The sequence below is a fragment of the Montipora foliosa genome, chromosome 7, assembly GCF_036669935.1.
Source record: "Montipora foliosa isolate CH-2021 chromosome 7, ASM3666993v2, whole genome shotgun sequence".
NCBI lineage: Eukaryota > Metazoa > Cnidaria > Anthozoa > Scleractinia > Acroporidae > Montipora > Montipora foliosa.
Window position 1 is genome coordinate 21,506,446 of NC_090875.1, and position 22,500 is coordinate 21,528,945.

General features: G+C 38.7%; 3 protein-coding genes across 3 annotated transcripts in view; all 3 read right to left on the minus strand.

The window, feature by feature from the left end:
- Nucleotides 1-5,420, minus strand: part of LOC138010412 (monoglyceride lipase-like) — a 5,753-nt gene extending 333 nt beyond the window's left edge. Inside the window, exons 1-7 of the mRNA XM_068857366.1 lie at nt 5,201-5,420; nt 4,262-4,368; nt 4,018-4,154; nt 3,415-3,525; nt 2,970-3,062; nt 2,196-2,408; nt 1-1,711 (exon numbers count right to left, since the gene is read on the minus strand). The exon at nt 1-1,711 is cut by the window's left edge and continues 333 nt beyond it. Coding sequence (XP_068713467.1) covers nt 1,592-1,711; nt 2,196-2,408; nt 2,970-3,062; nt 3,415-3,525; nt 4,018-4,154; nt 4,262-4,368; nt 5,201-5,298 — 879 coding nt within the window. The 5' untranslated portion in view covers nt 5,299-5,420 and the 3' untranslated portion in view covers nt 1-1,591. The remainder of the gene's footprint in view (nt 1,712-2,195; nt 2,409-2,969; nt 3,063-3,414; nt 3,526-4,017; nt 4,155-4,261; nt 4,369-5,200) is intronic.
- Nucleotides 5,421-13,955: 8,535 nt separating this feature from the next.
- Nucleotides 13,956-19,786, minus strand: LOC138010489 (archaemetzincin-2-like). The gene is made up of 3 exons (XM_068857472.1): nt 19,267-19,786; nt 16,407-16,744; nt 13,956-14,532 (listed from the first exon to the last, which is right to left on the minus strand). Exons 1-3 carry the CDS (start codon nt 19,649-19,651, stop codon nt 14,266-14,268), a joined length of 990 nt encoding a protein of 329 aa, XP_068713573.1. The 5' UTR covers nt 19,652-19,786; the 3' UTR covers nt 13,956-14,265.
- A 299-nt stretch (nt 19,787-20,085) lies between these two features.
- The window catches only part of LOC138010414 (mediator of RNA polymerase II transcription subunit 20-like), a 7,303-nt gene continuing 4,888 nt past the window's right edge, over nt 20,086-22,500 (minus strand). The window contains exons 4-5 of the mRNA XM_068857369.1: nt 22,171-22,260; nt 20,086-20,547 (exon numbers count right to left, since the gene is read on the minus strand). Of these exons, the coding sequence (XP_068713470.1) occupies nt 20,329-20,547; nt 22,171-22,260 (309 nt within the window). The 3' untranslated portion in view covers nt 20,086-20,328. The remainder of the gene's footprint in view (nt 20,548-22,170; nt 22,261-22,500) is intronic.

Sequence of the window (22,500 nt, forward strand, 5' to 3'; positions counted from 1 at the left end):
CTGGCAGAACCTCATTATTATATTCCACACTAGAGATTTACTCTTTTACCTATATCCAAAGAATATTATGTAGCTTAAATTTCAGTACATTGTGAAATACAGACAGTGACCAAATTCATTAAAAAGAAAAATTCATTTACAATTTCAAAAACAATTCTCACAAATGGCTTCTCTGGTAAACATTATACAGCAGAGCATAATTATTTATTCACTTTCAATTGGTCATGGGCATGGAAACAAAAAAAAGGTGATACAAAAAATTAAATTAAAATGGTGGAATTGGTGGGGTATATTCTAGGGGTTCCAGCCCTTGTTGCTCAAAGCACCATATTTTGTCTATCACCTCAAGCCCGCGTTCAAACATTCCAGTCATCTCCTTGTGAAGCAACTGAACTAAATTAGAAATACCACACTTATGGTTTTATAAAAAATATTATTTCACAAAAAAAAAAAAATTGGATGGGGACAAAACTCTTAACAAATTCCTAATCATCTCTAAAACTTACTGTAAATTATCAAAAAATGAAAAATAAAAAAAAATTATTAAGGCCGGCTTAATAGGTCATCATATTGCAAGGACAATACATGACTTGTACATGTAGTTGTTTGCTGTTGAGGTTACAAGAAATGATTTATTTAAAACTTTTGAGAACATTAAAAATGGATAAAATTCAGATGGTGAAACTCAAGGGCATAGGAAATTGCATAAAATGTTTTGGAATCTTCCTACATGTAAATGACGTCAGCTTTTAAGTTTAACAAACCAGCATTCATTTCTTAAATATCTGTGCTCGCTTACCGGGCCTTTGAATAGAAGCGAGGCTGGAGTTGACCCTGTTTTGATACAAACCTCACTGATGTAAATTATAGAAACTCCTTAGCATTACAACAACATGATTTACATAAGAAAAGCAATGAAGTTTGTATCAAAGTAAGGTCAACTCCAGCCTCACTTTTATTCAAAGGCCTGGTGACTGAGCAAAGAACTGTAAAATGGTCTATTAATCAATCACTGAAAAATGTCCCCATTAACCCTCTGACTCTGAAACCAGTCTGAACCAGCCAGATGATTTTACGAGTCAATGGGTTAAGCTCCTCGTCCTCAATGCTAAAAAAACGTCATCATAGGAAATCACTTTTTCAAATAGATTACAGTATTATTGCTGCCTGATAAATATTTATCGTTATTAATATAAGAGTAATATGTCTTGCTGTTTTGTAAAAAAAATGTTGTAGTCATTCTTTGTGGTTTAAATTAAAGTGCAATAATCAAGTTTTCTGTTGTCTCACAATATGGCCACAAGGTTTCAACTGCATACTGCTAGCATTAATCGTGCAATGAGGTCAACTGGCCATGAGTCACCTATAAAGCAGAAGAGCACCAATTGGAGGTGATGAAAAAATTCTGTAGATAGATGTAAGCTGATATGTCATCCACATTGCCTGGTAAGGACAAGTAGAATGCCACTGAAACATCATCAATGACATCAAAAGTGACCGCCTTGCGAGACAAATGAAAAACTTGATTGTTTTTCTTACATGTATTTTGCTTCGTAAAAAGTAAAATTCTAAATACACTGATGACTGTTGCTTAATCTGCAGAATCCACAGGTGGCAGTCTTTGGCTTATCCAGGAAACTATATCATTCATGACAAGTGCACGATCTTCTCTGGGTTCATTCAAAAGTTTGTGGTAAAAACCGGGATAAATCTGCAAAAAAGGTAATCACGGTATTGAAACAATGTTGGACTGACTGGAGTTTTAACGCAGGGAGTAATCCTGGAAGCCATTTGAAAGTAGGTAGAGAATGCATAAGCAAATTCAAAAGCTCTCTAAGTGTATTTTATATTTTTAATAATAATTATTATGTTTCCTCTTTGAAATATACCACAGTGTGGAATGACCAAATTTGAAGTTCTGTGGAGTACATTAGCCAATGATGCTGAATTTTCCTTTAAATAACCACTCCACATTTCCAATCAATTTGATGCTAGTTTAATTTTTAACAGTGAATGAGTATTTTCAGTTCAAAATAAACTGGAACAAATTATTGCTGCATAACAAAAATAATGCAAATCTGCATTTTGGAAGGATATCCTGACGGCCACCATCATCCTCTTGGCATAAGCTCCCTATAGTATTCCCGCAATATTTCAGGGTGTTTACAGCAAGGACTTAACAACATTCAACTTACCTTAATGGTTTTATCCTCACTTGCAGCCTTCTCTAACAGCTTGGATCCTTCAACCATGGCAAGGCGATCAGCATCACCATGTAACACTATGAATGGCCATTCAAATTTGGGAATATTTTCTTTTACTGTTTCCATAGCATCATGCATTGCCATTGCCCAACGTACTTTTAAGCCTCCTTTCCAACCCAGTGGATCCGTGCTGAGGGCGGCCACCTAGAAAACAGGTACTAAAGGTTATATTCTTTCCCAGCAAAAACCCTCACAGGATCTTTGAGATGCTTTTTTAAAATCTTCAGATCATGCCTGCGGTGATCTGCTGCTTTGCAGCTACATTTTATACTATAAAATGAAGTAGCTTGCTTTGAATTAGTATCTGATGGAAAGCTGCTTGTGCAATTATAGTTAATAACCAAATGAATATACAGTGCTGTACCATGGGCATCGATATTTTTGAATGAGAAAAAGTGGAGTGCCCACAGAAACCCTGGTAAGAGGTGTTTTTTGTTTTTGTTTTTTGGTGAACACACACTCACTAGTTATAATTGTTTGCCTTTCATAGGGTGCAATGCTGGCACAGTCGCTCCTATCAATGTATACAAGGCTAGAATTTCTGTTTTTACATAGGTGGGTTGAGTTTGGTTCGCAACTTCATGTACATGGAGGTTGTCTCCAGGTATTTTTTTCCCCACTCATCACAAAATGACACTTCTAGTTTAATATAGTTTCCCAATTCCCTCAACATTTGTCAACTGCCAGGCTAAATCTTTCCATTACCTCATCAGGGTCTCTACTTAGCGCAGAACAATCTTCAGATCCAACAACTTGAAAGGATGGTGCAATATGTGAGACTATTTTTCCTACAAAGATCTGGAAAAAAACATTACATGCTGTAAGCTAACTTACAAAATTCATTAATAATTCATGAGAGAGAGTCTTAAAAATACACTTGCCTTGAAAGCCCAATCCAGGCAAAATAAGATTAATTAATGCTTTTAATCTAAATTAATACAGAATCATACTTTAGGGGAAGCTTGTAACCTTCCTCTTGCAAATTTGTATCCTTTTTCAACAAAGAATATGGTTGCACAGAGAAACCAGCATTTTCATAAACCACACAAAATTACAGGGGAACCAGCCTTTTCATATGCTCCTCAGAATTCACAAAAGATTATGAGGAATTTGTGTGTAGACTGTAGAGAGGGTTTAACTTTGGCCTTACCATGAAGCGAGTTGCAGTCTGTGGGTTTGCCATGATTGCTGGAGCACACAGCACAAGGCCTGCAAAAAAGTGAGGTCTCTCCATGGCACAAAGAATGGCAATGGTACCTCCCTAAAAAACAAAAACGATATCAGAACTTAAAATGGCATTCTGTGTCAACTAGCGTTTCTTCACAACTATAGTAGTGCCAACCACTGAGTATGCTTTCCATGGTTATTGGTTGCAGTGTCTGAAGCATTTAGTAGCAGAGCCTTGTATCCAAAATAAACACTGGAAATCCAAAATAAACACGAACTACAAGAAGCTTGAGCCTAATAAAGAAGCACCACATCGGAAGGGCAGGGAATTTTGATGCTCGAAGAAGGGAGTCAAAGTAGGCTCTATGCAAAAGAATTTGAGAATGAGGCTTGAGAAGGAGATTCTTAGAAGATGGAGGGAGCATTTCCCTGAATGGAGAAGGTTTTTGCCTCTTGTGCGAGATTTGAAGCTTCACCACTCACAGTGGCTTATGCCTCGGAAATAAACTGGAAGAATTGCTTGGAAGGTATAGAACATAACAAGATTACATCCCCAAATTATTTAGTGCAGGAATATATCACTAACCATGGAGTGACCTAGCATAAAGATGGGTAATCCTCCATTGCTTGCAGAAGACTCGTCAATATGCTTTAGCACATCAGCGACATAAACTCTAAAGGAGGATATCTGTACTGGCTCCCCCTCACTTCTGCCATGTCCCACTGCAATGAATCGCAACATAATGTATGTAAATCAGTATCATATCCTAGATAATGTAGATAAAGCATATTAACTAAAAAAATGAGTTGTCATGAAGATTTGATTTTACCATGATCATGTGAAATGACAAGGAAGCCTTGCTTGGCGAGCACATGAGCAAATTCTTCATATCTTGAACAGTGTTCTCCAACACCATGGCTCACAAATATTAAAGCACTAGGAAAGAAGAGATTTCTGCTATAAATTTGATGTGATATGGATGCTGGTGCATGCATGGTGTGCAAGAGAAAGGACCAGTGGGGTCAAAAATTAAAAAGGGGGAGGGGAGGGTAGTGAAGAATGTAGCAGGAAACTAGGAGAAGACAGGCAGGGCTTGTTGCTTGTCCAACACATTTCCAATACACCTAATTCCAAAATGGCCGTCATTTTAGTATTCTTATGTTTGATTGCAAATTGGCCCTCTTGGCCTCGTTCAAGGTTAAATATTCTTTTGAAATTTGCGTTTGAAAGCGAAGCCGAAAGGTCCCATTTGCAATCAAACAAGAATACACGTACTAAAATGACGGCTATTTTTGGAATAAGGAGTATAAATTGACAAAGCAGCTGATACTTTCACCACAAGTAGCACAGTTAATGTGATACAGATTCATGCATGAAGAGGTTGTCAATGAAGTTATCGCTGTGGGAATGTTAATACCGGTAGTCAGGCTTGAATGTTTACTAGGCGCATTTGATTATATTCACATGCTAATTTGCGCCTAAGAAATATTAAATATTATTATTACTATAACCTTTCTCTCTTTCTGGCGGGAAATCCAAAAACGTCTGCAAAATCCACGATCTTTATGGAAGGGGCAAAGCGCAATAACATTACGAAAATTTATCCGAGGACATTCATTGACACGCACAACGTGTTTGGCTGATCATTCGAAAAATTTCCGCGCCAAACATGAGAGAGAACTGGCGTTTGTGACCCAAAACATGATCTTTTACGGTTACTGGGCGTTGGATCGATGGCGCTCATTAAAAAATAGTATTGCGGACATACCGAGGGCTTCTTTCTTTTGATTTCCACCATTTAGAAAACAACTTAAATCCCTTCGAACTCTGAATGGACCCTTCTTCGGATATGACCTCGCCTTCCATAATTCATGCAGAAACACAGCAATAAATATAATATTTTGCTGTCTATGAGTCATCCGCCATCTTTGGTGTCAGGGACTGAGAATGATGAGGACTGGAACAAATGTCTGAAGTCCGCTCTCTCCCAGACTATTTGGTCACAGTCGGGCGGCACCTGCCACTAAAGCCTGCTTTCCATATGATCTGAAACGGTTACAGACATATGGAAACATTTGTCCCCGGCAAATGGTCTGGACGATCGGGATCCGGAAAGTTGAATCTAGTTCTACTTTTCCACACCATTACGACGCTTCCGACGAAGACAATTTTTAATGGAAACGCGTGTCTGGGATGATCCGTGTCCTATTCTTGGTTTTCACATGACGTCACGACCGCCATGTTGGTGCCCAAAACAAAGAAAAGGCGGCCATGTTGATGCCCCGACCAAATCCTCCGGGAATTTAACTCTATTATTATGCAAACGCTTCCTTTTGTTTCCGTTGAAAAACATGGCTGTTGATCACGTGAGTGAAAACCAGCAATTGGCGACACACTTATTGTTCGCCTTGAAACACGTGTCATATTGTGTCCAATCAGGCTTAAGGTAAGTGCTTGGCGCCATCGAACGCGCCTTTTTCTCCTCGGTTTGCAGAGGATTAAAACAAAGGAGACTTTTGTCTGATTGGCTGTTGAAAATTGTAGTATCCAGTTTTCCAACCGCGTGCTGTAATATAAACAAAGATGGCTTTCGAAGCGGTGATTTCAACCTGTGCTTCTTCGATCGTTCTATATAGCTTCTGCCAGTTGAAGGTGGTCATTTATAGTTTACGTGACAGGGAAAGATTCTGCAAGGGGCATTTTAGTCGGTGGGAATTTTTCTTTCGTTACGCTTCTTGTAAGCAGCCCTTTTAGTCTGCTCGGGGAAGCAACGCCTCTGAAGTTGCTTCGAGTCACCTTTTATACTTTTTAGCTTTACTTCTCCATTTAAGTGAACAACAAATGCTCAAAGTGCGAAAAGACCCGAGCAAAGGCCAGATTCCTTTGTTGGGAAGGGAGTACTATCTAACGTTGTTGCGAAATATATCCCTCGAGCTCGCAGGCTTCGATATATCCAACTTGGATGCAGCGCTGGAAGGAAGTATGTCACTTCATTCACTTTCTTTCATTGATCGTTTAGAGTTATGAGATGTCCTCAGTCCTTTGAAAGAACATCTTATCTCAACAGATACGTCGACAGAAATTTAATACCAGCCGCTATTTTGTGTATGTGTCTGAGGCCAACCTGGTTCACTGCATTTATCTCATGTGCAAACACTCTCAAGATACACTACCTTAAAAATTTCAAGAACTTTCATTTAACGGAACCAAAACATTATTCTTAGATACATCAACTGATCATGAAGGCATGTTTGATAATATATGCTAAAATGAGTCAATAATGAAGTTCCAGTTTATTACTTTATTGGATAATTCTGTCCTTGATCTATGGTAACTCCATTAAGTCTAGCCATAGTAATTATTCATTGTTTTCATCATTTATGCTACCAGCGAATTATTCAAAAGTGATGTTGATCTTCTTAAGAAATCTATACAATAGTGACGAATGATGTGGTCACTGCCATCAGACTTGTAGGTTGTACTGAAATGAAATTTTCTGAATGAGTTCTCTTTGGGGAGGTAAAAATTTCACTTGACCATTTGAAGATGTAAAATTACACCCACATTAAATGTACAATTAAAATTGGGATGTCTGGAAATACATAAAGTAGGTCTTGTCTTCTGTGCAATGTTTAAAATTAAAAGGACAATTAAAGGCCAAGGAGACTTTGTGATAGAACTCTGATACAATATTAACTACTCATTAATTTCGATGTGGGCAGTTTATGCTTATTCATATTCATTGCTCACTTTTGTGGTAAGTTACTATCTCACTGCAGAGAATAAAGTAAATTTATCTAAACCAGGATGAAAGTGTACAAAATGTGCAGCCATTGATCTTAAATGTTTTTAGTCTATTAATTAACCCATTGACCCGTGGGGGTTCCCTATTGAAGAGTAAAATACCAAGTATGGCCGGTTTTGGCCGGTTTAGGGGTGAAAGGGATTTATATTATAATATTATTAAATATAGTACGTCAATAATATTACCGTATCAGTAATTGAGCCAGTATTTAATAACTAATATGTCCCAATAAAATTTAATATTGATTCCAACAGTGTTAAGTAATTAATATACATTGATTTATGATGATGGAACATCACACACCATTTTGTGTTCATTAAATTTATTTTTTACTTCATTCTTGGTGTATGGCAACTTATAGTAACTGCAAAAAACTTGCAGAAGAAATTGAAGAGAAGGTATACCTGAATATTATGGCTGTTTTGTGTGTCAAAAAATTTAATTGACCTGGTTTTTGTTTATTTTTGCTGCCATTCCTTGCACACAGTCACATGTCTCATAAAACTTGAATGTGCAGACAAAGGTAAAATAATTCACTGTACAAAGTTTAAAGAATTGTTATATTTGTATTATTTATTAAATGGGATTCCAAAAGCAGAAAGGTGCAAATAGTGACACACACACCCATGCAAGGCAGCCACACAAGGCAATGAAAATTTTAAAATATACATTATTTACAAAATATAATGTACAATTACTTATCATGTAAATCATCATGAACAAAATTATTATGTTTTACAATAATTACTTGTCATGTAAATTTTACTATACAGTTTGTAATTATCTTTGAAATTTCAATTACTACAGTTTCCCTCAAATTTAAAGTAAGAAATTTATCAAATCGAAAAGTGCAGTGCAAAGTTGTGGTAAGCAGGCATTTTTATTTGTAAATATTACTACACTAACTAAACATTTTTTATGCAATTAAGTATAATTTTTAATAGCTGGGACTAATATTTATTGCAATAAAAGCAAGAGTCTTATTTGCAGTACATTGCATTTAAGAATGCATTGCATCTCAAGAATTTGACCCAGAGTTGAATCAACGCATCACAAAGTGCCAAGTTTCGATGAAATTTAGGTTTACTTTCACAGGGCATTTTCGTGCGCCCTGCCACTTTTGAAGGAAAACTTTCAAAGCAGTTCGATTCTTCACAAATATGTGCGTTCCATACTAATGGCGATCGCTGGACAAAGACATATTTGCTGAGATTTGACCGAAAGTAACGTGAACACTGACGCCATTGTCTGATTTGGGGTAAGAAAATTTCAGTTGCGCGTCAAATATACACGGTTGTAGTTCACATTTCAAGAGGAGAAAAGACAAAAAAATGTCCAGACGGTATGAAAATCACACATTAACAGTACAGAGACTTTTGATGTCTTAGTCCAGAGAAAATAACACTTGATGGTGGAAAAAACAAGCACTGTTTCGTCGACAAAGAAAAGCACTTTGGTAAACGAAGAAGTCGAAACGTCGGGGTTCAGTATTCGCTGTGCCACTTTTACCGGGAGTATCTCTAGTCAGACCTTATCTTTGGCTCACAAAATATCACCTGTTGACGGCTTTTCGTGGACGAACGTCGGAGACAAAAGTCCTGTATTCTTAATCACCGAGTTCGGTTTTAACAGAAAAAGCTGTAAACCGATTGACATTTTGCAAAATGACTCTTTCGTCCGGATAGGATGTATTCGCGTCAAAGAGAGAACAAACGAAATTCTTCTGTCATGTTTTTCTGTTACTTACCTTAACTCCATTCATTGATAAATTTTAAGCTGTGACATCCTTTGAACGGTTGACCAGCTCATTTACCACTGACGCGCCATAAGCAAATCCCGTCAACCTGGCAAATTTGTTTTGCATTCACTTCAAGCGCGGGTATCCACATGAAAAAACCACAGCGGAAAATTTTAATGCCGGTTCCAGTTACTTTAATACGTAACATTATTCAATATTGTGATTTGCACATTCAATCATGACCATACGCGTTGCAAATAAGGCAAAATTTTTCCAACTTCGCGCAATTCTTTGACAAGTCTGAGCACACCGCATCATTCTAAAACAGCCGATCTAAGCATGTTTCGTTTCATCCGAGATAAAGGACTTTCCCAAGTAGAAGGAATTGCCGAGGTCTTTCTAGCTTTTGTCCATCTTCTTTCGGTATTTGTACCACAAGTGCATAGATAGCATTGAAAGTGAATGCAATAAAACCTACAACTAGCGACAGCGTCGACATCTTTTCTTCCCGCGTTCTAAGACTGTCTCGAAGGTTTTCAACCAATCACAATGCAAATAAAATTGAATTTGCCATTGATAATGCGCATGCGTAACATTAGTCTCCTTTGTTGAGGATTAAATAGAAACATTTGCCTACGGTGTTTACGATCGTCTGCGATAAGACCGACGCATACAGCTTCCGATCGTGTCGCAGACCGTATGGAAACCAGGCTTTAGGAGGTCACAAGGATCGATAAGATTGTTCACCCGGTTGTAAGACATAGATGCCAAGTTGTAGGGAGAGGCTCGCTGGAGATTAAATGGAGCGCCTATAATCCGAGCGAGCGCCAAAGGCGCGAACTTTCCTTGGGGGTCCGGGGGCATCCCCCACCAGGAAAAATTTTAAATCTGAGTTCTCCTAGATCACTTTTCCTGCATTCTGAGATAATTTAATGACGCATTTTACCAAGTCACTTCGGGTAAACAAACACGAGCAGTGAGAAGAAAAGGGCTCTTGGGTCTAGAATTTCTTGATTTCTCGTCAATTTGCTGCTGATTTCTCGTCGATTTCTTAGATCATGAACATTTTTACGTTTGTGGAACAATAATTTTATATGATATATGTAAGACAAAATTTGTTAACCCAAGCTCAGCTGGAGATTTTGCTTGGTCGGCTGGAGAGCTGGAGATTGAGTCTGAAAGCTGGAGACTTGGCACATATGGTAAGAGTGCAAGAGACTAAGTTCGTGGTGCCAATAGGCCCGCAGCGCGTGCATAAGTCACGAAAATAAACGCGCGCTTGAATTTCAACAAATGAGCCCCAAAATGGGCAAGAATTTGTGACGCTGATGAAAAATATAGACGCTTATTCTTTTAAAGCGATCAATAACCTCGTCTAGGAGAGTAAATTTTTGCAGAAACAATGGTCAACCTCAAGAGTTGGAAGATTGTGATCTTTGCGTTGAATTCGCATATTTCTTGTCGACCTTCATACCACTTAAAAGAAAAAAAAACATAACAAAAACAAAAAAACAGTGTCTTCCCACATTTCAAGTGTCACAGATGCATCTTTTGTTTCGTGAATTGTTAGTAACACGCAAGGATCACAAGCTGCTGCAGCCAAACGTACAATAGAAAAATTGGACGTCGCAAAAATCTCCCAAAATATTTTTCGCTGATTGTAACTTTTTATGTGGGTGGCACAAAATTTATGTTGTTCTCATGTCACAAAATTTGCCATGAAAGTCAACCCGAAAGATGGTCGATGTAAGAACTGAATGTTGTTCGATGATTATTCTGTCTTCTTCTTCTCTACTTTTCGTTCAAAATATTGTTAATCTACTTTTACAATATGCTGAACTTTATCCTTAAAACTGCAAGCAGAGTGTTTTCAGACACGCTTTTTATAGTTTGTGGAGGAAAATTATCTTCGTTGACTTGGACATCTTTCGCTGCATTCATTGCAACTGTTTCTATCGTTTTTGTCCTCTCTTCCTCACGATCAAGCCGAATGTTGATATTTCGAAAATGGCCTATTATCCTTGTAAATGGAACTTTTGTTAATTCAGCACGCTAAATTCTAGCTTAATTTGTATAGGCTATTGTATCTGGATAAGGCAGCAGAGGACGCAGCTTCAAAGATGAATATAAAAGATCTATATATACCTGCACAAGAAGGCTGGAAGGAAAGCATCGGCGTGCACAGAAGCCGGTGAAGGACAAATCAGGGAAGCCTTTGACTACAGGAGAAGAATAACTGGGCGGAGCACTTTGGAGAGTTACTAAATCGACCTTCCCCTGTAAGCACCGCAGATATTCCACCATCAGACACTACTCCTCCCTTGAAATGCGGTAAACCAAGCAAGTCAGAGATTAGGACAGAGATTAGGACAGATTAGGACAGAGCCAGATTAGGACAGAGATTTGGACAGCTATCCAGGCGCTGAAGGACGGTAAAGCAACGGGGCCCGATGGGTTTCCTGCCGAGGCCATGAAGGGAGATCTATCAACATCAGTAGATATCTTCCATAGGCTCTTTGCTAGGATTTGGGAAGAAGAGAGCTTCCCTGAAGAGTGGCTGGAAGGTATTATTGTCAAAGTTCCTAAGAAAGGAGACCTAGGAGATTGCAATAACCATAGGGGTATTATGCTACTATCTTTTCCGGGCAAGGTATTAAACAGAATACGTCTGGTTAGGATGAGGTCAGCAGTGGACATCCCGCTTAGAGACCAGCAAGCAGGCTTTAGGAAAGACCGTTCATGCATAGAGCAAATACGTACCCTAAGTGTGAATATAGAGCAATCATTTGTGGACTATGAGAAGGCGTTTGATAGCGTAGATCGTGAGACTCTTTGGAAGCTCTTGCGCTTTTTATGGCATCCCAGAGAAGTTTGTTACATTGATTAAGTCTAGCTATGAAGGTTTTACTTGTCGGGTAGACCATGAGGGTCAGCTTTCAGACTCATTCGAAGTGAGGACAGGGGTGCGACAGGTTTGTCTGCTATCACCTTTTCTATTTCTACTGGTCATTGATTGGATAATGACATCGGTAACCAAAGCAGGTAACAACGGAATACAGTGGACCCCATGGGAGCAGTTGGACGATCTGGATTATGCGGATGACCTTGCCCTGCTCTCCCAGAACCATCTACAAATGCAGGACAAAACTTCAAGACTAGCCGAGGAATCGGCTAAACTGGGTCTGAGGATTAACAAGGTGAAGACTTGTGTATTAAGGATAAACACCACAAGGGAGGTACTTGTTGTGGTCGAGGGGCAGCCGTTGGATAATGTCAAAGAGTTTTCATATCTCGGGAGTATTGTAGACACAATTGGAGGTACGGACAAGGATGCAGTTGCAGGGATTGGAAAGGCTAGAGCAGTGTTTCCCATGTTAAAGAAGGTATGGGCATCGAAAGAGCTATCTATGAGAACCAAACTTCGCATATTTAGATCAAATGTGAAGACTGTTCTGCTCTACGGGTCAGAAACCTGGAGAATGAAGAGGATACAAAGTAGAGTACAGAGTATTGTTAATAGCTGTCCCAGAAGAATTCTTGGCTTTTGCTGGAAGGATAAGGTAACCAACGAGCAGCTGTGGGAAGGGGCGGAAGAAGAGCAAATTGCGCTACAAGTAAGAAGGAGGAAGTGAAGCTGGATAGGCCACACTCTATGGAAGCCAGGGAGTAACACCACGCGGAATGCTCTTTCATGGAATCCCCAGGGGAAGAGGAAAGGAGGGGGCCCTAGAAACAGCTGGAGGAGAGATTTGGAGTGTGAGGTGAAGGGCATTGGGCTGAGCTGGACAGAACTTGGTAGGACGGTCCAGAACCGGGTGCGGTGGAGGAAACTCATCGATGGCCTAAGCTCAGCAGGGGGCGAAGGGCCTAAGTAAGCAAGCAAGCAAGCAAGCAAGTAAGTAAGTAAGTAAGTAAGTAGGTAAGTAGGTAAGTAGGTAAGTAAGTAAGTAAGTAAGTAAGTAAGTAAGTAGGTAAGTAGGTAAGTAGGTAAGTAGGTAAGTAGGTAAGTAAGTAAGTAAGTAAGTAAGTAGGTAAGTAGGTAAGTAGGTAAGTAGGTAAGTAAGTAAGTAAGTAAGTAAGTAAGTAAGTAAGTAAGTAAGTAAGTAAGTAGGTAAGTAGGTAAGTAAGTAAGTAAGTAAGTAAGTAGGTAAGTAAGTAAGTAAGTAAGTAAGTAAGTAAGTAGGTAAGTAGGTAAGTAAGTAAGTAAGTAAGTAAGTAAGTAGGTAAGTAAGTAGGTAAGTAAGTAGGTAAGTAGGTAAGTAGGTAAGTAGGTAAGTAAGTAAGTAAGTAAGTAAGTAAGTACGTAAGTAGGTAGGTAGGTAGGTAGGTAGGTAGGTAGGTAGGTAGGTAGGTAAGTAAGTAAGTAAGTAAGAAAGAAAGAAAGAAAGAAAGAAAGAAAGAAAGAAAGAAAGAAAGAAAGACAACTTTAACGATAGCGTCATTTGACTACAACTACCAGAATTCATTTTGTTTTTCTTTTTACTGGGTTGCCATATGGCAATTAAGTCGAAAAACGAGTAGCATTTCCCTGATTTTTTTCCTCTGTCGGAAATCGGAAAAGTTGCGCAATAGGGTCTTTTCTGTCACTCCCCTGCTCAGTAGTGTCTTTGTGCCTTGAGTCTTCTGTGCCTATGTTTGGTAGGTTTCAGGGGGCAGTAGAAATAAGTAGATTCAGGTAGATTTTATCATGTGTACACGTCAGTTTTAAGAATAAATAAAATTATAAGTAAGTAAGTAAGTAAGTAAGTAAGTAAGTAAGTAGGTAAGTAGGTAAGTAGGTAAGTAGGTAAGTAAGTAGGTAAGTAGGTAAGTAAGTGAGTAAGTAAGTAAGTACGTAAGTACGTAAGTACGTAAGTACGTAGGTAGGTAGGTAGATAGGTAGGTAGGTAGGTAGGTAGGTAGGTAAGTAAGTAAGTAAGTAAGTAAGTAAGTAAGTAAGAAAGAAAGAAAGAAAGAAAGACAACTTTCATGATAGCGTCATTTGACTACAACTACCAGAATTCATTTTGTTTTTCTTTTTACTGGGTTGCCATATGGCAATCAAGTCGAAAAACGAGTAGCATTTCCCCGATTTTTTTCCTCTGTCGGAAATCGGAAAAGTTGCGCAATAGGGTCTTTTCTGTCACTCCCCTGCTCAGTATTGTCTTTGTGCCTTGAGTCTTCTGCGCCTATGTTTGGTAGGTTTCAGGGGGCAGTAGAAATAAGTAGATTCAGGTAGATTTTATCATGTGCACACGTCAGTTTTAAGAATGAATAAAATTACAAATTATTTATAACCAGGCCAAAATGATTAGGGAAATCTTTGAATTGCTTCCTCAAGCCACTTGCAAGCGTTTTCAAAGTTGTCATCAGTAATTGACCAGCAAAACCCCAGCAAAGCTTCATAACGTTCTTTCAGCCGAAAACCAAGACATGACTGTAATTTGTGGAGGCATACTGGACAGCAAAACATTGGGCGAATGTTAGACTCCTCAAGACTGTTGCTTCCATTCATAGCACAAGAAAAATAAATACAATGTTTGAGGCAAAACAGATGACTGATTTCATGTGCCATCACCTGAAAAAGAAAAAGTAAATAAAACAACGTATTAATCAAGAGATGCATCTAGCTTACTTAGCTTTCCACGCAGACGTGCTTAGGGCTTCGTCATGCATTCTTCCCATGATGAAGCCATAAGGAATTGCCTGCGTGGGGGGCTACATCTAGCTGCGATGACTTGGGAATACAAATAAAAATCCAAGAGCTCTCTCCCCAAGTTAGCAAAAGTGACGTCAGTCAGACCTACGACATTGTAATTACTAACTTAAGCTATTAAGGGCCCACAGACAGATTTTTTGCGCGTTGCTAAGGAAGTGAAATGTTACTTCCGGTAACTGACGTCATCATATCATGAGCTGACAAGAAAACCCACTCACAAGCAAAAGTCACTGCACAAACTGTTGTTTTCATCGAAGGTTTTTCCTCACCCTTCCTCGCGGTCGTTCTCAGATCAACTGCGCATGCGTGAACGAGCTGACTTCCGGTTTGAGAAAAAAGCTAAATTTCCAGCGGTTTTAAATTGAATTAAATTTTTTTTACATGGCACGTTTCACCCCCAAATACAGAATATAGCTAAGCGTTGATTTTTTTAAATCATCTTTTTTGAAAAAGTTATAGGTATTTCAGTATCGTTTATATCTTTAAAAAGAACAATTTTCAAAATAAAAAGAAAACCATGCTTGGCTGGATGCAAAAACGAATGCAAATTATCAAACCATCGATTAAATACCCCAATTGCGTAGCACGGAGACAAAGTTAGAGTTTTCTTTTATTGGTCAGATGACCATGGGCGTGGTATGATGACGTCATATTTAGGGTCATTGACCAAAATAATGCCAAATTCTCTCAAATTACTTATTAATAACCATTACATCCTTAGCAACATACCCCCAAAAATATGTCAGTGAGCCCTTAAACCCTGTACTGGCCCCCACTGGCAAGTAAAATCATGTGGCATAAGACAGGGTACAATCTGTAAGTGTTACTTTTAGGAGGCAATGGGTTAAAGTTGAAGAGAGAGGGGAGAAGCTAAGTTGATGTACTAGAGTTTGTTAACCCATTGACTAACAGGAGTGAGATTTGATAGATTTTACTATGTCTAACACCAGACAATAATTTTACTCGTCAATGGGTCAGGCAGTTCAGAAGTCAATGGGTTAATTTGTGAAGATGTTTATCAAAATTGGTTTGCATCTCAGTATAATTAATGCACTTAAATTATGAATCGCATTTCTCTATATAAAAGTAAAAATAGGGCAAGGAAAGCTGAGAAAAAACCCAGAGCTGCAAGAGCACTCTTTTTCTGGCACATAGTCTGTCCCCCAACCATCACCATTAAGGCAAGTTTTCGTACGCCAGGAAAATCTCAGACAGTCAGGGGTTTTAGTGTTTCCCAACCACTGAAAACTAGTGGTGTTTGAAAAACTAGAGAGGTGCTGAAACACAGTTTTTGAACACAAGCAAAATACTTCTTCCTTTTAATGATATCAAAAATCTGAACTTGGTTAGATCTAAGATGGGAGCAGTCACTGATTGAAAGGTGTCAGAAACACTACAACTAGAAATCACCGATTTGTGGACTAACCCAGAAATTTGGACAGTTTCTATTTTTCCAACACACTCCAGATTTCTGCAATGGTTGGCAAGCACTCTCTACATTTAAAATTTTAAACATGTACCATGAATGCTCAGGAAACAGGTTTCACTTGGCACCAATCCTCTAAATTGTTTCTGCGACCACTGACAACTAGTACTTCGCCTCCTCTTTTAACATAAATTGGTAAAGACTTCTGGCAAAGTCCCAATACCTTGGGAAATCTAAGACAGCTGAGAAACAGTAAACGTCCTGATCATCTGGGATTTTTCTGAGAAATGAAAGCTAGTCGTGATACCTTACAACTTCTCCACAGTACAAGAGAACTTGTACAAGATTCAGATGCCTTGGATTCAGATTTCGACTTTTTCAAGTAGAACATTGGGTCATATCTTGCAAAGCTAAACACTCCAACACCAGCACGGTAATTTGCTTGGCCAAACACAAAGTTATAACTTTCATTTGGATAAAGGTCAATCATTGTGATGCCAACAACACAGAAAGCATCCTTTGGCCAGTGGGATTGGAAATATTTGTATACATCAGGGATGTGAAGTTGGAGATGTCCACTCTTCATGCGAGTTTTACATTTGAGGTTTTGTATGGAGACAGAAGGTAAAACATCAACTTGGAAACCTGAAAATATTTTCAAAAACATGGAGTCAGAGAGAGATCATTATCAAGATTTTAAATAATTTTTAAAAAACTTGCAACGTTGTGAAATGTTGACGAGACTTGATCTTACTTGAAAAACAATTTATAAAATAATTAGGATAGTACTCACACTCTCATTGGTCAAAAGATGTGTTTAGATGAGAGTAAACACGGCTGTGACATCACACAAATTTTGATTGGTTATAATTATGTGTTGTCAGACGCATGTTTTGATTGGGTGGCAGGAATTTATAAGAGGGTTTATCAAGAAAATCTGCTTCAATTCAAATTTTCCTTCATTTGTCAAATTATTTTTGAGAAATATTTTATGCAAACCCTCAACTGTGTCTCGAGTTTGCATAGCTAGTCTAATTCTTTCAACTCCCCCTCGTGTTCAGATGATGCTATGTACAAACAGGGTAAAAGTCCGCTATTGCTTAAATATAGATTGCATTGGATACAAGTGTGAACAAATCAAGAAAAATAATTGGTAAAGTAAATCAAGTCACAAATAAAAAAACAAGGAAAGACTACGAGAGTCCTACAAGGAACATTTAATTGCACTAGAACTGTTACCCCTTTGTTACGATCTGGAAACTAGAAGCTTGATCTTCTTTTATAAAGCTTTGAATGGTATTTACACACGATTATGTTACTTTTGTTGCTCACGGAAAAACAAGAAATTGTAATGGTTTGCTACCTAGATGTTTTGTATTTCTTTTTTTTTCCTCTTTTGTTTTGTAATTTTGTAGTCAATCCAACAAAGTTGTTAAAACAGAAAATGACGATTTTACGACTTTATGATGAATTCCAGAGCCTACAAGATTTTTGTTCTTTTAAACTGGCGACAAGCAAGTCTTGACTTCTATAGCATATATCAGGACGTATAGAAAACATGGACCCCAAGTTCATGGACCACCCCTGAAAAGAACCGCGAGGAGGTACCAAGATCCTGTTTTGTGGGCATGGCATGAAATTTTTTTCACACCTAAGAAGTACCAAATTATGGGCTTTAATTAGACAAAATTAAAAATTAGATAATTGTTAAATGCCTCCTGTCATAATTCTTCAGCTCCAAGGTAAAGCTAAGCTCCCGCTGTGGACCCTTTGAGGCTGAACCCCCTAAGAGGTACCAAAACCGCTTTTACCCATAAAAGGTACAACCAGCACCCCCGTCCTTTTTATATGGTAGCCCCTTCCCTTGGGTGGACCACCTGTGGACTCGATCCATGGACTACCCCTGTGGACCCTCATTTTACAAAGTTACAAGTAGAAAAATCTTTAGATGAAAGAGGGAAGTGGTCCTCACACCTATCTGGACAATTCACTGCGTCTTTCAATTACATGCAGACTCTTAAATTCAAAGGTCAACCGACAAATGCGTTTTTCGCTACCATCAATCAAATGGTCGGCAGCTCCTCCCAGCTTCTGACTATGTTGACCGAACTGGGCTCAACGATGTGATTTGATTACAGCGCGCTCGACAGTAGTCGGATGTTCGGAGGAGCCGCCGAACATTAGATTGATGGTAGCGAAAGATGCATTTGTCGGTTGACCTTTGAATTTAAAGAGTCCGCATGTTGTTGAAAGGCGTAGTAAGCAATTGTCTCTTTATAAACACCTGAAACAGGCTTCAACAGGATTTGAACCCATGATCTCTGTGATGCTGGTGCAATGCTCTGCCAACTGAGCTTTGAAGTCACTCAGTTGGAAGCAGGTCAATTTGTTGGGATCATTTGTTCCGGTGAAGGACTCGATGAATGAAATGAACTTGTATATGAAAAGCGGGTTACAGATGAATCCCTTTGGAGCCACCAAATAAGTACCGGTAGTATAAGTGTCAGTCTATAACAGGCAATTTCTCAAATCAAGCTGCCCTTGGAGCGAACAACAGTCCTGTATTCCTGTCACAGCATTTTCACAGACCACGATTTATTTTTGGATTGAATTCCCCGCAAACGAGACTCCTGCGGGAGCCTGATGACCAATCACAAGAAACTAACTTGACATCGTAGCGTCACCTAACCGGAATTGCCTTTGTTTTTTTGCAGAAAAAGTAGTCTAAAATTAGATTGTACACGGGCTTCTGGTCTGTAAAAGACCATGACACAGGCTTAGTAAGGGAGTTGTTCGCTCGTATACTAGTCATGGACTCCTGCTTAAATTTTCCAGATAAGTGCAAGTATCACTCCTCTCTTTCGTCTAAAGATTTTTCTGCTTGTAAAACGTATTGAATTTACAAAACGAGGGGTGGTCCACAGGGGTAGTCCATGGACCGGGTCCACAGGGGTGGTCCATGTTTTGTATACGTGACATAATTATTATATCATACATATTTGCTGGGAGATCAACACAAGACCTCATAAATCAAAGTCGAACTGAAATAAGCTTGCGCATTTTGTTTGTACAACGAAATAGCTGTACGATTAATGAACCAGTCCACAAAACTGTAGCTTAAGTTTAACAGATATGATCGCATGGGTGGAAATTCAAAATAATTATACCACTGAAGAATATCGCTGCAAAACGATGTAGTAGCGACAAGAAACTTTCTTTCTTGCCACGTTCATCCACTTTTACTTCAGAATCTGTCCATTCATCGCCAAGAGGAACAAGATAAATTTGTTTCTTCTGTTTTCTTGAAGGTGGGATGGTAGCTTGGAAAAAATTCATCCATGAATTGTGTGATTGACCGGATTCTGGATGTACCGTTAACCATGAATCTTCGTCTGGAGTTGGAAGTGCTGGAAACAGTTTTTTATCTTTTAACCCCTTCTTAAGGAAGGTTCTTTCTTCCTTAGAAAGCTGCTTTAAATCCCCGAGATCGTACGAAGTTGCTAGCAACGCAGCCGCCATCTTTGAATATACACTGTATATATCAACGCACATTTGGGATGTCACGTAAAATCGTCACGCAATATGCTGTTGTAACGCAGGTTGATAAAGAAGCTTGGTGACGGTGTCTGACATCTGCAGACTGTAGACTGCAGACAAATAGCGCTGATAAACAGTATTTAAGTCTAAACACCCATTTCAAATAGCGCTGATAAACAGTATTAAGTCTAACAACCTATTTTAAAACGGTTAGCTTTCAATAATGTGAAAGCTAACCGTTTTACAATGGGTTCTTAGACTTAAATACTGCTTATCAGCGCTATTTTGTCTGCAGTCTGCAGTCTGCAAATGTCAGACACCGGCTTGGTGAGGGGTTTGTAAATGGTGAACACAGCTCGCTAGAGATAGTGAACTGAAGTATTTTCAAAGAAAAAATAATTTTATTAACCAGCAAGCTCCTCATATTACGCAGAAAACAACTCAATCTGTTTTACTCTTTTCATTTTACTATTTATGATACAGACTGCAATTGTTATAATATTATACATACAATGTAATTGAACAAGAAATCTACTCTTGGTTGTTTTAAAACTAGCCTGTGTGACATATGTATCTCTGGTAGTCACTCCTCTACGTCCGAAAGTGACTTTTACTTTAAGGCATTGAGAAGTACTACAAGCTAGGGAAGCTCTTATAAGAGTTATTAAATGCAGCAATTAGTTCTAACCAATTCACTGTGATAAAGAGCCAGATGATCCCATAGATTTTCTGTATGTGTTGAATACTTCAATGTACTGTAGTATTGTATCCGAAGGACAAAACACTTCCGTGTTTTTGTTGCTGCATTTTGGAGGCGGAGGAATTGCAAAAGATTCATCCATGAAGCTGACCAGGAATTCACTTATCAAACCCCAGCACTGTGCCACATCATTGCAGGGCTGATATTCCAGCTGAAACACATTTAAGCAATGCTTCCGTCATGATCAATAAAGCAAGGTTTTGTAAAAGTATTGGGAGGTTTTTAATTGAGGGTCTAACACCATGGTTTCAATAAGTACGGACAGCTGACAAAAAACAACATCTACCACACTCAGAGATATTGGCTCCTTTTTTCCCCCAAATTGACATAGTTAACAATAATGAAATAACCCATCTTTCAAACCAAAGATTAATTTAAGTCTTTGGACAATGGCATCATGACGATGACTAAATAAACATGATCATCAATTTTGCTTTTGGAATGAGACGTTTGGGAGCATTCTTATAAAATGGGGTACCCAAGCCAAGGAGCTGGCTTGGCTACTCAGACATGTACCCAGGATTTTTATGTGACATCCAGGTTATAAAAATTACTAATGTAAAAAGTTAGATATTGCCAAAATATTTAACAAATAAAGAAGCCTTGACTGTGCTCTGTTCTGTTGTAAAGCACGCAGGAAACGGCTAGAGCACGAAAGAAGTGTAGGGGGAAACACGAGCCGATAGGCGAGTGTTTCTCCCTACTTCTTGAGTGCTCTAGCCGCTTCCTAAGTGCTTTACAACAGAACAGAGCACAGTCAAGGCTTCTTTATTTGTTTTATGATAAAAAACAAGTAATTTTCTTCAAAAATTCTACTTTATTTTCAAAGCGCGCGCTGCTTGTGGCGAACTGAGATGTCGTCAGCACAGTGCTTTATACTCTGATAAAGCACGCTACTTTGGACCAATCAGCACGCTTGTAAGAATGTTTAAGATTATTTGATTGGTTAATGAAACAAAGGCTTGTCAAAACATCAATCAACTGGAAAATCACACAAAATTAGAATTTATGGAAAAACAAGTGCCTCAATGTTCGGTTTCAGTCCGTAAAAAACAGCAAAAAAGAGGATCTAAATGATTAAGTTCAGTGAAAACCGGCCGAATTGTTGCCCATGAAAACCTGCACGTTTCCGACATGACAACTGGAAAACAAACTCTTCATTGCTTGCGGCTGGAATCTGAAAACCTGTTGGGAATTTTGTAAATGAAGAACTCCAGCGTGAGGACTTTCTGAGCTTGAAAGAACTGCTGGACCGGGCGACGGTTGAGGTCTTCCATCCAAAGCACTTGACAGAATATCTGAGCAAGCCTTTAACTGACAGCTTCAATAATACCCAAGGTAAAATTCGGAAATTCATCTGCCATTTCTGCGAATGATGGCGTGGGCTTTCGTTTGTTCCGTGCTTTGTACTCTCATAAAGCACGCTGTTTAAACCAATGAGAGTGCGCGTTATATAGAAACTTTATTATAAAAGTCATATAATGCATGTCCAGTGGAAGACTGGCCTTGGCTAAACTGGTAGTATTTGTAATACTCATGTAAACCTTCTTTAAATGGAGTTATTACATTAAATTTTATTACATTACATTATATCAAAAAAGCTATAAGTCAGCCAACACAGGAACCCTGCCAGTGGTCAAAAAAATCATCCCTTGTAGGATGAATGAATTTTTAAGGTGGTGAAAAGGTCTCTTTAAGCCAGTTAAATTAGCTGCAGCTGTAGCTGTTGCCACAACACATCTCCATATCCCTTAGACGTAAATGATGCTTTTACCTCCACAACTAGTCCTTTAAAACTTGGTCCTGCAGATACTTGGCCAAACTTAAGAACAAAATCTCCATACTCATAGCACTGACCTTTGGCCTGAAACAAAAATTATTCTAGAACTGAAAAGAAAGTGACAGCAGCTTCCCATGCCATGAACCCCTACTGTATGCCTTTCATTGACAGTATGAAAACTGATACTTAACATAATTTATTCCATGGAGCTTTGTCAAAGACAAATTATAGAGTTTGTACCCCAAGCCTCTAGTTGATGTGTTTGGAAGCAAGTTTGGGGAGGCGAAACAAAAGTTCTATTCTCTTGGAACTCAAAATGGTTGC

Bases quoted from the DNA above. Each gene is read 5' to 3' on its own strand.
- LOC138010489 (XM_068857472.1), bottom strand. From the start codon at position 19,651: ATGTGCGTTGATATATACAGTGTATATTCAAAGATGGCGGCTGCGTTG. The intron at 16,745-19,266 runs GTATAATTATTT...AAATATTTTCAG, and splicing joins TGCAGCGATATTCTTCAGTG to GTTTCCAAGTTGATGTTTTA. The intron at 14,533-16,406 runs GTATCACGACTA...TTTCTTTTTCAG, and splicing joins TACTGTGGAGAAGTTGTAAG to GTGATGGCACATGAAATCAG.